Source organism: Penaeus vannamei, chromosome 15, assembly GCF_042767895.1.
Source record: "Penaeus vannamei isolate JL-2024 chromosome 15, ASM4276789v1, whole genome shotgun sequence".
In the NCBI taxonomy this organism is placed as follows: Eukaryota; Metazoa; Arthropoda; class Malacostraca; order Decapoda; family Penaeidae; genus Penaeus; species Penaeus vannamei.
In genome coordinates this window covers 13,248,304-13,260,803 of record NC_091563.1, presented here as the reverse complement: position 1 = coordinate 13,260,803, position 12,500 = coordinate 13,248,304, and the positions used below count along the sequence as shown (strand labels likewise).

The following is a 12,500-nucleotide window of genomic DNA, read 5'->3' as shown; positions in this document are numbered from 1 at the left end:
GTTTCAATTGCCCCATAAACTAATGTAAACATATTCTAAGGCACTAATTTAAACTTCAGTATTGTTTTGATGTTAAATGCTGGTACAAGGTGAACTATACTGAATATCTCATGCTGAGGATAGCTTCATATCTCTGGTCTTTCTGGAACTAATCTTCTGATCATACAGAATTTAAGAATGATTTACTTATTTTTCATCAATTTTACACAGCTAATATTTAGAGGTATAATCTGAAATTATTCAAAATGGCAATTTAATTATGTTTCAAAATATTTTTTGAGATATAAAAGAAAAAATAAGTAGTTTCTTTCCCCAAACTCTAGAAATCTGAAAGGATTTTCCAAATTGATTTTTCTTCTATTCTTTATCATAAAATACCATAAAATCTCAATATATCTATAATGGTAGATAAAAGCAGAACAGAGGCTTATAAAGGAAAAACTATTTGCATAACTTAAAATTTAATCACTGTCAGATGAGTCTGTACTTGAATCACTCTTGCTCCTTCTGCGGTGCTTCTTTTTCTTTTCCTTCTGCTTTTTCTTCTTCTTCTTCTCTTTTTTATGCTTATGTTTATCTTTGTGTTTGTGCTTCTTTGAACTCTTACTCTTTACTTCTTTGACAATCCATGGAGAATTTTTACTGGCACTCTTTGTAGCTACATCTTTTGGGAGGGTAACGGACACTGGGGTCGACCTAATCATCTGATTCCTATTCTTAAGGTGGGATGGAATGGGGGGTCCATATTCATCCTCAGAGTCAATAGATGAATCACTGTCCTTCCTTTCTATAGCTTCCTTAGCACCTCCATCATCACTTATGCTATCTGTCTGGGCTTTGCTAGTATCTGGATCTAATTTTCTATAACTGTTTAAAGCTTCAAAATCAATATTTGCAAATATTCCTTTTGCTGGCTGACTTTCAATAGGTTCTGAAACTTTTTTGCGAGGTATAAAAATGTGTTTGGGTGGGATGTCCTCTTCTTTTTTGACTTCTTCTTTTGGCTCAAACCTACTGACCCTAACTTTCTTCTTAGGATCTTTCACACCAACTTCCTCCTCTTTACTTACACTGCTATTCACTTCACCCCTTATTGAAGACACAAGTTCAGTCACTGATCTCATTACAGGATTATTAACATCATTACTCTTCCCTTCCTTTGAAGACCTAGAAGATGACTGAAAAGAGCTTTGTGTGTTTTCTTCTTTCACTTCTGACATTTCTGCATCACTTTCTCCCTCTGCTTCATTTTTCTCTTCATCATCTGACTCTGAGTCACTGTCTTGGAAAATAGCCTTAAACAGGTCCATTGTTGGTGGTCCATCCACTGGGACCTGAAAGCAGGGGAGAATACAAAAGAAAATTAAAGAAAGAGACAAAGAAAAGAAAACTGAATCATAAATGTGAGTAGCAGCTAGATGGTATACAGAGTAACTCTGAACTGTACTCGGTAAATTCTTATAATACCATAAGAACCTCTCTTGAAAAAAGAATTTCATATAAGATACTCTATTTAGTCTAACTTACCTTTAGACCAAATGTCTCTGGTTTGTTATCATCATAACTATCACCATCATCATCATCATCGTCTTCACTCTGATCGTCCTCGTCGGATTTTGAAAAAGTTTGGGATTTTTTAGACTGAAGGCCTGCTGTGTCTTCCACAGGTGCGTTTAAGACATTAAAGATGGACAGTTTTTCTCCTGTAGTCTTACGGACACCAACAAATGATGACCTGTTTTACAAAAGTTAAAGAAGTTTAAAATGCATTAGTATATCAATTACACTGTATTTGGATAACGAGGTATTACACACACAAAAATAAAATAAAAATATGATAAAAATAACTAACTAAATCAAAATAAATAAAACAAATAAATCAATAATGATAAAGATAATAAAAATACGAGGATCACCTACTCTGGGTAAGGGTTAGGGACATTGAAGCGCCGACAGAGCAAACGGTCAGGATGCCAGTCAACAGTGACTTGTGTGAGTTTGCCAAACATGTTCATTTTGGCAGCTTTTACCCGTTCATCAGCAACATTACCACCAAGTGTGTCAATCTCTATTTCTTCAGTTACTGACTCAATCTGTGTGAAAGTTAATTTTTAGTAAGTGCAAAGTGAATTCTAACTACATATATTATAAAATCATAGTTAACAGTATAACATCACAATACCTATAGAAACTGAACAAATATATACCACTGGAAATACAATTCTCTTGTTCAGTATCATAACAGTGTCAAATAATTTACATAGTAGAAGAAGAAAGGAAAAAGATATTTGTAAAATAATAATTCCCACCTTGACTTTTCTAAAATTAGGTATAACAAATGACCCACCTTTGGGATTTCTGTATTCAATCCATCTTTCAGCACAGGTCCAGTATCTGATGTGGCTGCCGTAACAAACCTGCAGGTATAACACTGTATTAGAGAGTACAGCGTCAACAGATATGCCATGCAACTATGTCTTCCTGAATACAGCATCTGTACCAAATTGCAAAGAAGTATAATGTCATCATGACTTGTTTTAACTGGTATTACTAATTTCTCTTATTTGTTTATTTAGGTTTCTTTCAGTCCTGAATATTATTATATGTTGACAATTCATTACCTTTTTTACTAGATGAACTCCCATACCTGAACATTATAATTTACTTGTTTTCTCCTTTCTACAGCTACTGTGAGTTTACATTTTCAGGAGAATTTTGGCTCATTCATTAAAGTAAATCAATCTGAACTTAACAATCCCTGCAATTTTCCAGTTCTTCAAAATATTCTCCTATCACTGAAGTGTACATATGGTAGTTGTTCTTGTGCAACCTTATGCTGATAGCATAAACATATTAATTAAGGCAAAGATACTAGGAGTGAGTATGAAGTAGAATGTGCTTCTCAAGAAAAATAATTTTCCTTCGTATTTAATGTACACTTCTGGCACTGAGTGATGATTTCCCATTTTCTCAGTCCTAACAATAATACTGCCACTGATAATATTCATCATCTAATTATTCCATCTTTGGGGTTTAGATAGGCAAATTTTTTTTTTAAAGAAATGAACAGATGAACTCTTACAGCTGTATTTGAAGAGGTATTACAACATGCTTATATTCATCTTAAGGGGACCGTCCCGGAAAATGTCCACCTTTCCCTACTCTATACATCATAAAAAAATATCGGTTAGAGATAACTGATTGATTCTTTTTGCATGCTATAGAGTAAAGAATTGTGGTCCGTTATATATATAAATTTTAACTTTGCTCCCCCATTGGGGGGGGGGGCACCCCCAAAAAAGTCGAAAAAAATCGTTTTTTTTTGTATGTCTTCGGTACATCCCAACTATCAGAGCTCTTTACAGAATATTCCCCAAAAAATACTAGTGTTAGATCAACTATAGCCTATAGCCATGTAAAAGGCCGAATTTTGAATTTCCTTTTTTTTTTTGGCGGGGGACAGCTTGACATAAAAATACTTTTTTATTTATTTTTCAGCATTAAAATATCATTATTTTTTGATAAAGGCAAAAATTCAAAAATCGGCCTTTTACATGGCTATGGGACGCCGAGGCTCTAGTGAAAGCAACAAACTGCATTTGGATCGCATGAAAATTACGTGAGTTGGGATGTACCAAAGATTCATAAAAAAATGACTGAGCTACGGCGTTTTGTATTTGGCACCTTGCCAAAGTTCGTTATCTCTGTTATTTTTCTCTGAATCTAATGATATTATATATCAAAAAAACGCTTATTTAGTGTACTTTGCAATGCAATGATTACCAAGTCAATAGGAATTTTCATGTTCAATAGGGACGCTATTCTGTAAAGGTATGTAACTTTTTTTTTTTTTTTCGTTGTTCATAAAAGTTGATATTTTCGTGTGAAAAGCTTAATAAATGCATTTTACCATAGAGACAACTAATCTAAACCAGATAAAAACCTTTTAAAAAAAAAATATTTTTTTTTATTTTCCATTTTATTTTTATTTTTATTTTTTTATTTTGAAGAAATGGGGAACTGTGGATGGCAACATTAGTACAAAATCATTCTAATTATAAAGTCCTGGCATGAATACAACATGGTGGTTCAATTTTGAGAATTTCAAAAGCATATGAATTTAGTACATTGAATTCGAGAACTTACGAAAGTCGTTGAATATTCCCCATGCCTCACACAGGGCGGGTGGGGGGAGATGGTCACTGGGTGTTTATAATTTTCGAGGAGGATCATATGTACGTGAACGCACGCACATAAAGTTAAAAGGATTAATCATCATAATTTAGTAGGCCTACATTGACTTTCATATCTAAATAATAAAATTTATTAGTTATATCTCTCATACCATTTTCTTTGATAATTGTCAATATTAACAGATTGCAAAGGAGAACAAGTGTAAAGTTTATGATTAGCCATTTGCACCCATTATCTTTACTAAGAAGTGCATAAAATCATGCAGACGCCTAGGTGTTGTGGGATATTTGCCAATTTATGGTGCCTAAGACTTACGGTAACGTCTAAACATATTTATTTATATTGGGAACGCACGACACGGATACGATAGCTTTTTGAACGCCAGACGAAGACTACGCATACAACCGAGCTCAAAATTCCATATAGTTTTTATTTCAGAGCAGGTATTACTGAGTACTATCATCTTCAACATGAAATAATCTGTATCTCGCTTATACATCCGAAGTTTAAAAATCCGACATTTAGGTAACATTCGAATTGAATTGGTCTTTACAACGGTAACTACCAATTTCAAATCAATTCAAATTGCCCCTTGCTGTGATGTACCGACCGTTGAGCGAAATGTAACGGAAATATTTCAATCCTTCCTTATAAGGCTATTTTTAAACATTAGTGCTTCGTATGTGATATACGTATATATTACCACGTAAACTAAAACATATTACCAGGGAGTCTCGATCAAAGCATATTTCGTGTGTAAAAGGACACAAAACATACATTTTTTTCAGGTATATTTCACAAAATATTTCGTCATAAATCACGGTGATATAATTTTTTCCTGATATTGGTATAAAAGTATTCCTTGAACATTCACGAACTCATATCTATGCGCAATGTCATAATTAAATGCCTTATGCACGATTGCCGCAAGCAAAAGTCCACATAGGTGTACCTGGGCGCTCATTAGCGACGTACCTCTCCGGGTGCTGAGGGACTCGCACACCGGCTGCAAGACAACGAGCCATAGCAGGCGGTAAATACTCGTTTGGTAGTTTCCTCATCCATGTACCTATATTATACGCTAACTATCTTAATTTAACCCCCTCCCCCCCCCTCTCTCAGGGACGGTCCCCTTAACACAAATTCCCTTATCCTGCTACCTCAAAATGGGACAGCCTATAACAGAGATGAGAGCCTTGAATTCTCCAATGCATACCTGTTGGCCATGGTAGATGTAAGAGGCTGAAAGAGTTGTGCTGCTCTGTTAAACTCACATATCTCCCGCTCACGTTCCCACTCTGTCATCGTCTTGGGCTGTGCCAGATAATATCGATCTACCAAAAGAAAGGCACATTATTTCTTTAAATGAAACAACAGTACACATCAAATCATATTGCCATACTATCCCTGGGCTAGTAACTACTGAGCAAAGCTCTCTACAGCAGAACCTAGTATTTTTTCAATCATACAGGCTGAATACTGATGGTTTTGAAAGGGATCTAATTTCTTTGATACTCAGTTCTAGCTTTAAAAAAAAAATGCATGTCCCTAATGTTTTTATGACTACAACTACAGGTGGTGCCATTTAAACATTCTAACAATGAATTTTACCCAAATATAACAACAATTACCAACCTTTCTGGCCTCTTTCCTTCATCCTGAGGAACAGTTCATAACGGCGTTGCTTTTCAGAGTTTCTTGCAAATGGTTTAAATTCAGAAGACTTCATAGAAGCGGTTTTAAATTCTTCATAGATTTTGTCAATATCTGAGGTATCATGAATATCACCCTTTGTCTGTTGTTGTGACTGCTTGACCTCATTCTTCACCCCTGACCTAATCTGGCAGAATAAACAATAATTTTAATATCAAATAAAATAATCACTCTGGACATAACATTCTCCTCATGTGAACTCAGTACAATTATCAATAATTTATAAGCAGATAAAAGCACACAAGCAGGGTAAAAAATGTGTGCATCCAATCACTAGCATTTAGTCACCTAAACTAAATAATGTAAAATACTGAGGAAAAGGCAGTTCCCAAAGTTATATTACTATAGCAGTCTTCCCCTCCTAGTATGTTCATATGCTGTTATTAAAGGAAATCAATCAATCTTTTGATTGTTCTTTCTTGGGCCATTAATGCATTAGCATTTTACAAATAGCTCTTCATGGGCTAACAGGCCTACATAACTTCATCTATTTACCCCAATACTTTTCTTGGTAAAGTAACGACAACAATAACAAAAATAATGATAGTAAGAACAATAACTGAATTGTGATATAGTTACATAAATAAAAAACTTTTTCCTGTGAAAATTCAGGGGATGGTATTAAGGTAAGGTAACTAAGGTAAGGTAGGCCTAGGTATTAACTTCCTGTTGGCCATGCACCTTTGGAGCCATTTAGTGTAAAAAGAAAGTATGTGTTCCAAGTTTTGATTGGCACACTGATAACACATTGTGGGATACAGACACTCTACAAACACTGGATTCCAAAAATACATGTTTTTTTTATATTTCTATTTTTTTTTTTTTTTTTTTTTCCAGAGGTTCTTTACACAACATGATATCTGGATACCACATAATCTGACTCCTACCTCTCATTAAAGAGTGACACAGAACTGGGAAAGAATACAGGTAATGGAAAAATGTTTTCTGAATGAACATACTAAATTTTATCAATCTCACCTCCACTGTTGTTTTGGATTTATCTGAGAGAAGTCTTGCTCGCTGTTCTGGTGTCATTTCATGTCTGCCAAGGCCTCGCACCTCATTTTCCTTTCTCTCAAATCTGAAAAGTTATCATGCATACAATAAGAGGAGGTTGCCACACTATCTATACTTAACCATATAGCCTAGAAAAATGAAAGGATTGCTGGTAGCCCATTGTATATATAGATAACTAACCAATAAATACCATGAATTCTGGATTTGCCTATATGATAATCCCATTCAACATTTCCATATAAATAACCTTAATAACATTATCAAAGACATTGTATTATATTCCTAGGATGAAAATTGGTACAAATCTTTTCAAGTATCAAATTAAAAACCTAAAACTACAAAACCCTGCTATCCTGAAGAAATTTGGAAGGAGAGACTTAAGCAGAGGAAGAAGATATATAAGTTAATAGTTAAAACATTTACACAATTAATTCTGCAAGACTGAGCCCCTACACTGATATTTAAAAGGACCAGTTGCCTATTTTGAACACTAAACTAATTCAATAATTAATGATTTTTTGGACACAAAACAATAAAAGTCTGAACAAACAAACTGGTCTCAATGACCTTTGCCTATCCTGCTGTTAGTGGTGGCAACAAGACTTTCCCAAGTAATAGCAATGCAAGGATTTGCTTTTTAAAGCATAACATATATGTCCTACTATCTGAGCAAGTTCTGAGTTGTGATTGTGCTTCTGATAAATGTCTATCAAATACAGGTCCATATCTGATGTCTTTTTGTGAACTACCATTTAGTATATCTTACCGGACTAAAACCTTATAGTTAAACTCTGAGTGACACTGATCAATACAAAATCAAAATGTAGCATACAAGCCAAGTAACACTGATTGAGCAGAAGCTACAGAAAATGGAGAAAGATTGAAGCTGGGAGGGTATAAGCATATATATACTATGACCACTGTGATTTTAGCTTACTAATCTCATTTATGCATAGATGGCTCCAAAAGCACTTAGTCACCAAGACATCAATGACTAAGCTTACCTATTCTAACCTGCTTAACCCTTTCCCTGATGACTAGAAAGATGTTCTAATTTCTTAATACTATTGGTACTGTTAATAGCATTAGATTATTTATAATATTAATAATAATAATAATAATAATAATAATAATAATAATAATAATAATAATAATAATAATAATAATAAATAACAGTACTAGTAAGAGTAATGCTAATAATAGCATTGGAAAAAAACTCAAGAGATGGGGAAAAAATTCAAGAGATGGGGAAATTGGGTGTGTCCATGTATGCTTCTTAACTGACTTCTTGGTGACTAAGTTCTTGCATTTGTACACAGAATTAAAAAAACAAAACTACAGTGAACAGTGCATATTCTTGGTGACAATGAGTTCATTTTAGTATACATGTAGGGCATGATAATATATTTTTCAACTTGTTACTGGGAATTTATGCAAAACAAAGAAACTTCTTCCATTGGACAGCAACTGTACATGACAAATTCATGTATTATCAAGTCACAAAATTGAGTGCAGTTGCATCATGCTAGTAAAAATATAGGATATTTTTTTATGCAACATTACCCTCAGATATGTAAATCAATTCATGGGTATTGCAAGAGCCAAATGGAAGAGAAGCATTGATTTAGAATATCTAATTACGTTCTGGCAAATGCAAAATCTCAGGGACCCATAGCCACCCTATTCTCTCTTCCACACCCTGATCACTTTATCCATTCTTTCGACTTGTCTTGTCACTCCACTGCCCATCCTAACCCACCTGCCTTCTCCATTACTTCTAGAATGAATTTTGTCTTTTCACTGTATTGCACATCTATCATATAAGCCAATACAAGACAGACATTTTCTGGTTTAGAAAATTGTGCTTTCTTATCCTTTGGTCAACCATGCCTATCGACCCCATGTCAGCAACACCTGCCATATTTTCTTATTTTCAGATTTGTTTGACCTGTTTTTGATAAATATTTGATATGAGCACAAAAAAAACACATTTTCTGGCATAAAATAAATGTCTTGTCTCTGGTTGCCCTCACAATTTATTAGAAAAATATCTGCAAGTACATAAAAATACATGAAAAGATTGCCCTTAGCAAAAGGTGAAAATTTGCTGGAGTTATCAATTAGAAGCACAATTGTATAAAGAGCTTTTGGTGTTTTGGGAATAGGAAAGAATTTCCAAATACACAGAACATCCTTAAAATAATATGTATGTCTTTAATGCAACGAAAAGACAATCTTACCTCCGTTTTCTTGGTTGGTGTTTAGGACTAAAGTCTTTGGGCAGGTTTGGTCTTGGATAAATTTTGTGGCCTTGGCTAGGCTTGTTACTTATCTTGAAACCTTCAATCATTTCTGTTAATCCTAAGAGAGTCTTGAGAAGTGGAGGAGACAAAATAAAAGGAAAATCAATATCTATCTATTTTTGCATGAATCCTAGTTTAATATATATATCATAAAATCAGTTTTAATGCAAAACATCTACAGAATCTGAGCAAATAAATACCATTGGAGACTGGAAATTCTGACCCATTTTCTTCTTTTGAGCATCTTTCTTTTCTTCACCAAAGTCATAATTACTCATATCTTCTGTTGCATAAATATCTTCATCTTCATCCTCAAAAGCTCCAACACCAAATGCCTGTAATATCATCAATCTTAAGTCAAATTGTTAATTTGGCATGACCCAGTCAATCTTCATATATATGGACACACATATAGAAAAGATATATTTGATTAAATAAATTCACATCTTGAATTTCCAATACAAAACAGTGTAATTAGCCCGTATCATATATTGTAATCCTTCTATCAAAAATCAAAGAACAGACTTTTTCTTAGGTTTCTCAAATAATCATTTTATTTCATCATCTCAAACAATAAATAATATTAGAAATCAAAGAAGAACCCTGGAAAGAAAATATTGATGAATAATTCTCATATATTTTAAAACAAGTATATGACTTCAGACTTCTTACAGGTAGCAGCAATCTCTTACCAAAAGCAGGAAAACAGACCTTATGGTCTCTACAGTCATCATCAATTTTGTTAACAAACTCCATACCTGTCCCTTTATCAAAACCTTCTTCTTCTTCTCTTTCATGCTGAGGGGAGAAGGGTCAAACAGATTTATGTGTCCTCCAAGTACAGGAGTGCGGTCAAGAGGTTTGTATCCCAGGCCAAACTGGTCTTGTTTCGGGTTGGGAAGATATAGTGTTTCAACATCATCAGGTGCATATGTAACCCCTGAGTCACAATCTACATCTTCATCTCCATCTTCATCTTTATCACCTTCTCCCACATCTGTAAAGCAAAAATATATATTTTTTTTCTAGATATGTAACTTCTTTCCTTCTGAAAGTCTACTTCTCTATCATGTACAGCTTAAAGGGTCCAACCTTAGTGAGGTATAGCTTTTAATATTTCCATTTGAAATAACTCTTTTAGAAAATACATTCAAGAACTTGAAAGGACTGTCTTGTTGAGACCTCTTTTTTACAATGACTTAAAGTGAATTTATATCTCATAATCAGTATCTATTTATCATAGTGTACTTACAAATGCACATATGCCTGAAATTGACCTAATACTTATCATCTAGTATGGTATGGATAAATTATATTCTACTGAAGGTAAAAAAGTATCAACTGTATAAAAGACAAGCATGTCATGTAATAGCTACAAAAGTTTGGAGCCTCAAAAGAAACACAATCACAGAATATGCTAGATATGGATGCTCCACATGTTAACCTACTAGGACTGGTCCATTTGGAAGGCGAAAATCCCTGTTTCCTGGCAGTATCAAAATCGGTGTGCGGGCCGGTCTAGGAACCTGCCTGCGCGCCGCTTGCCACGGGAAACAAAATCAGAACGCAAGCTCCGATCTAGCATCACACTGGTGGGACAGCGGGCCATATTTATTTTTCCGGGTGCTACCTATGTGTGACACCTGGCACAAGTGGGTTAAACCCACTGATGCTAGGAACATGTCATGTCCACTGCAGTTTTTTTGTGAAATAAGATTATACATATTTGGCTCCACAAGCACATAGTTGCCAATAAGTCAATTAGTAAGCCTAAGTTGACCTCATCTGATTTCACCCTTTCTTTAATTTTTCTGATTTTTTTTTCTGATGCTATTAATTTTGATGCTGTTATTATCACTGTTGAGATTATGATTATTGTGAAGTTATTAACAATACCAATATCTATATGAAATAAATTATTTTTGAAAATCAAGGAAAAGGGTAAACAAATAAGATGGGCAGAATTCCTATCAATTGACTCCTTGGTGATTATGCACTTGTAGAGCCATCAATGTGTAAGCGCAACTAATAAACTAAATCTACATGACAATGCACGTCATCCCTGGTGGGAATAGGTTAACAGCATTAACCCTTAGCTGACGGGTGGCATGTACGTACATGCCATGGCTGTTATGGACCGAAATACGGATGGCATCATATCATGCTCATTCCTGCGCCACTGGCTCGTCGGACGGAGTTTGTTTTTCTCCGATAGGAGCGGCTTCATTTATATGGTAAAGATTTTAGGCAAACCTTCAAAATTTTAATTTTTTTATAAATCATAGTAAAATAAAAGCTTTTAGGTGCTAAATGTCGCTTGCAAACTACCGATTGAGACGGGCGCAAAAAGGGGAAACTGGGCACTGGGTTAACCATGTATATCATACAAAGTAGTAGTATCTAATTTTCCTCTTTTCACAAAATGCATTTTGATTATATGTTGTTTAAAACTTACCTGAATGCAACTGACATCCATACATCCTCTGCTTGTCTTTTTGAGCCTTAACCTTTTCTATTCTCTTTACACGTGGGCCAACACCCTGGCCAGGTCTCCATCCCAATTTCTGCAAGATCTTCATGCCCATAGTTTCCCTGTAAATTATGTCATGAATATAGTATCACCTATGATGTTATAAGAATGACAAATATAAAGACAATGGGCAATTTAAGATTAAAAAGAGCACTATCATACTGCTGGGTAACAATCTTTTTTAAAAAGGACTCAAATCTCAGCCACTCTAGGCAAGGCCTAAAGTGAGATGTACTAAAACAACTTGACAATACGACTAAACAAATGGAGTGTTTAGTTAGGATATGGAGCTAGTATGATTCTAAATGGACAATCCTTTTTTTGTGGTTAAGTTGGTTTAGTACTGCTTATACTGGGTCATACCTAAAGCAGCAGATATTTGATTCTTTTGTCAGAACAATCTTCAAGAAACTCAAATTTAGTACTCGTTTTGTTCCTTGAATTGGAAAACGCTTAAAAAAAAAAAACATCCTGAACTGCCTCACCTAGCAGGTTTGAGTATATCTTCCAAGACAGGGACACCAGGGATAGGTCCTTCAGGGTCTATCACACGCTTGCGCTTTTGAGGGTCATTGCTGTCATAACTTGATGTAGCTTGGATTCCTTGTGGGGATATTCCGTATGATTCTAGGTCCTACAAAAGAAATAATTTAGGTATTCAGTGAATTAAAAAAGTAGTGATCCTGATAAACTTTATTCTTAGATCTCAATATTTACATTAACTAACCCAATGTAGATACCAA

General features: G+C 34.6%; 1 protein-coding gene across 1 annotated transcript in view; it reads right to left on the bottom strand.

Annotated features, from left to right (window-relative positions):
* Positions 1-444: 444 nt before the first annotated feature.
* Positions 445-12,500, bottom strand: part of LOC113807679 (G patch domain-containing protein 1) — a 59,644-nt gene continuing 47,588 nt past the window's right edge. Inside the window, exons 4-15 of the mRNA XM_070130447.1 lie at positions 12,243-12,391; positions 11,683-11,819; positions 9,986-10,224; positions 9,428-9,562; positions 9,165-9,295; positions 6,886-6,988; positions 5,830-6,034; positions 5,411-5,528; positions 2,348-2,417; positions 1,921-2,093; positions 1,528-1,735; positions 445-1,334 (exon numbers count right to left, since the gene is read on the bottom strand). Of these exons, the coding sequence (XP_069986548.1) occupies positions 462-1,334; positions 1,528-1,735; positions 1,921-2,093; positions 2,348-2,417; positions 5,411-5,528; positions 5,830-6,034; positions 6,886-6,988; positions 9,165-9,295; positions 9,428-9,562; positions 9,986-10,224; positions 11,683-11,819; positions 12,243-12,391 (2,541 nt within the window). The 3' untranslated portion in view covers positions 445-461. The remainder of the gene's footprint in view (positions 1,335-1,527; positions 1,736-1,920; positions 2,094-2,347; positions 2,418-5,410; positions 5,529-5,829; positions 6,035-6,885; positions 6,989-9,164; positions 9,296-9,427; positions 9,563-9,985; positions 10,225-11,682; positions 11,820-12,242; positions 12,392-12,500) is intronic.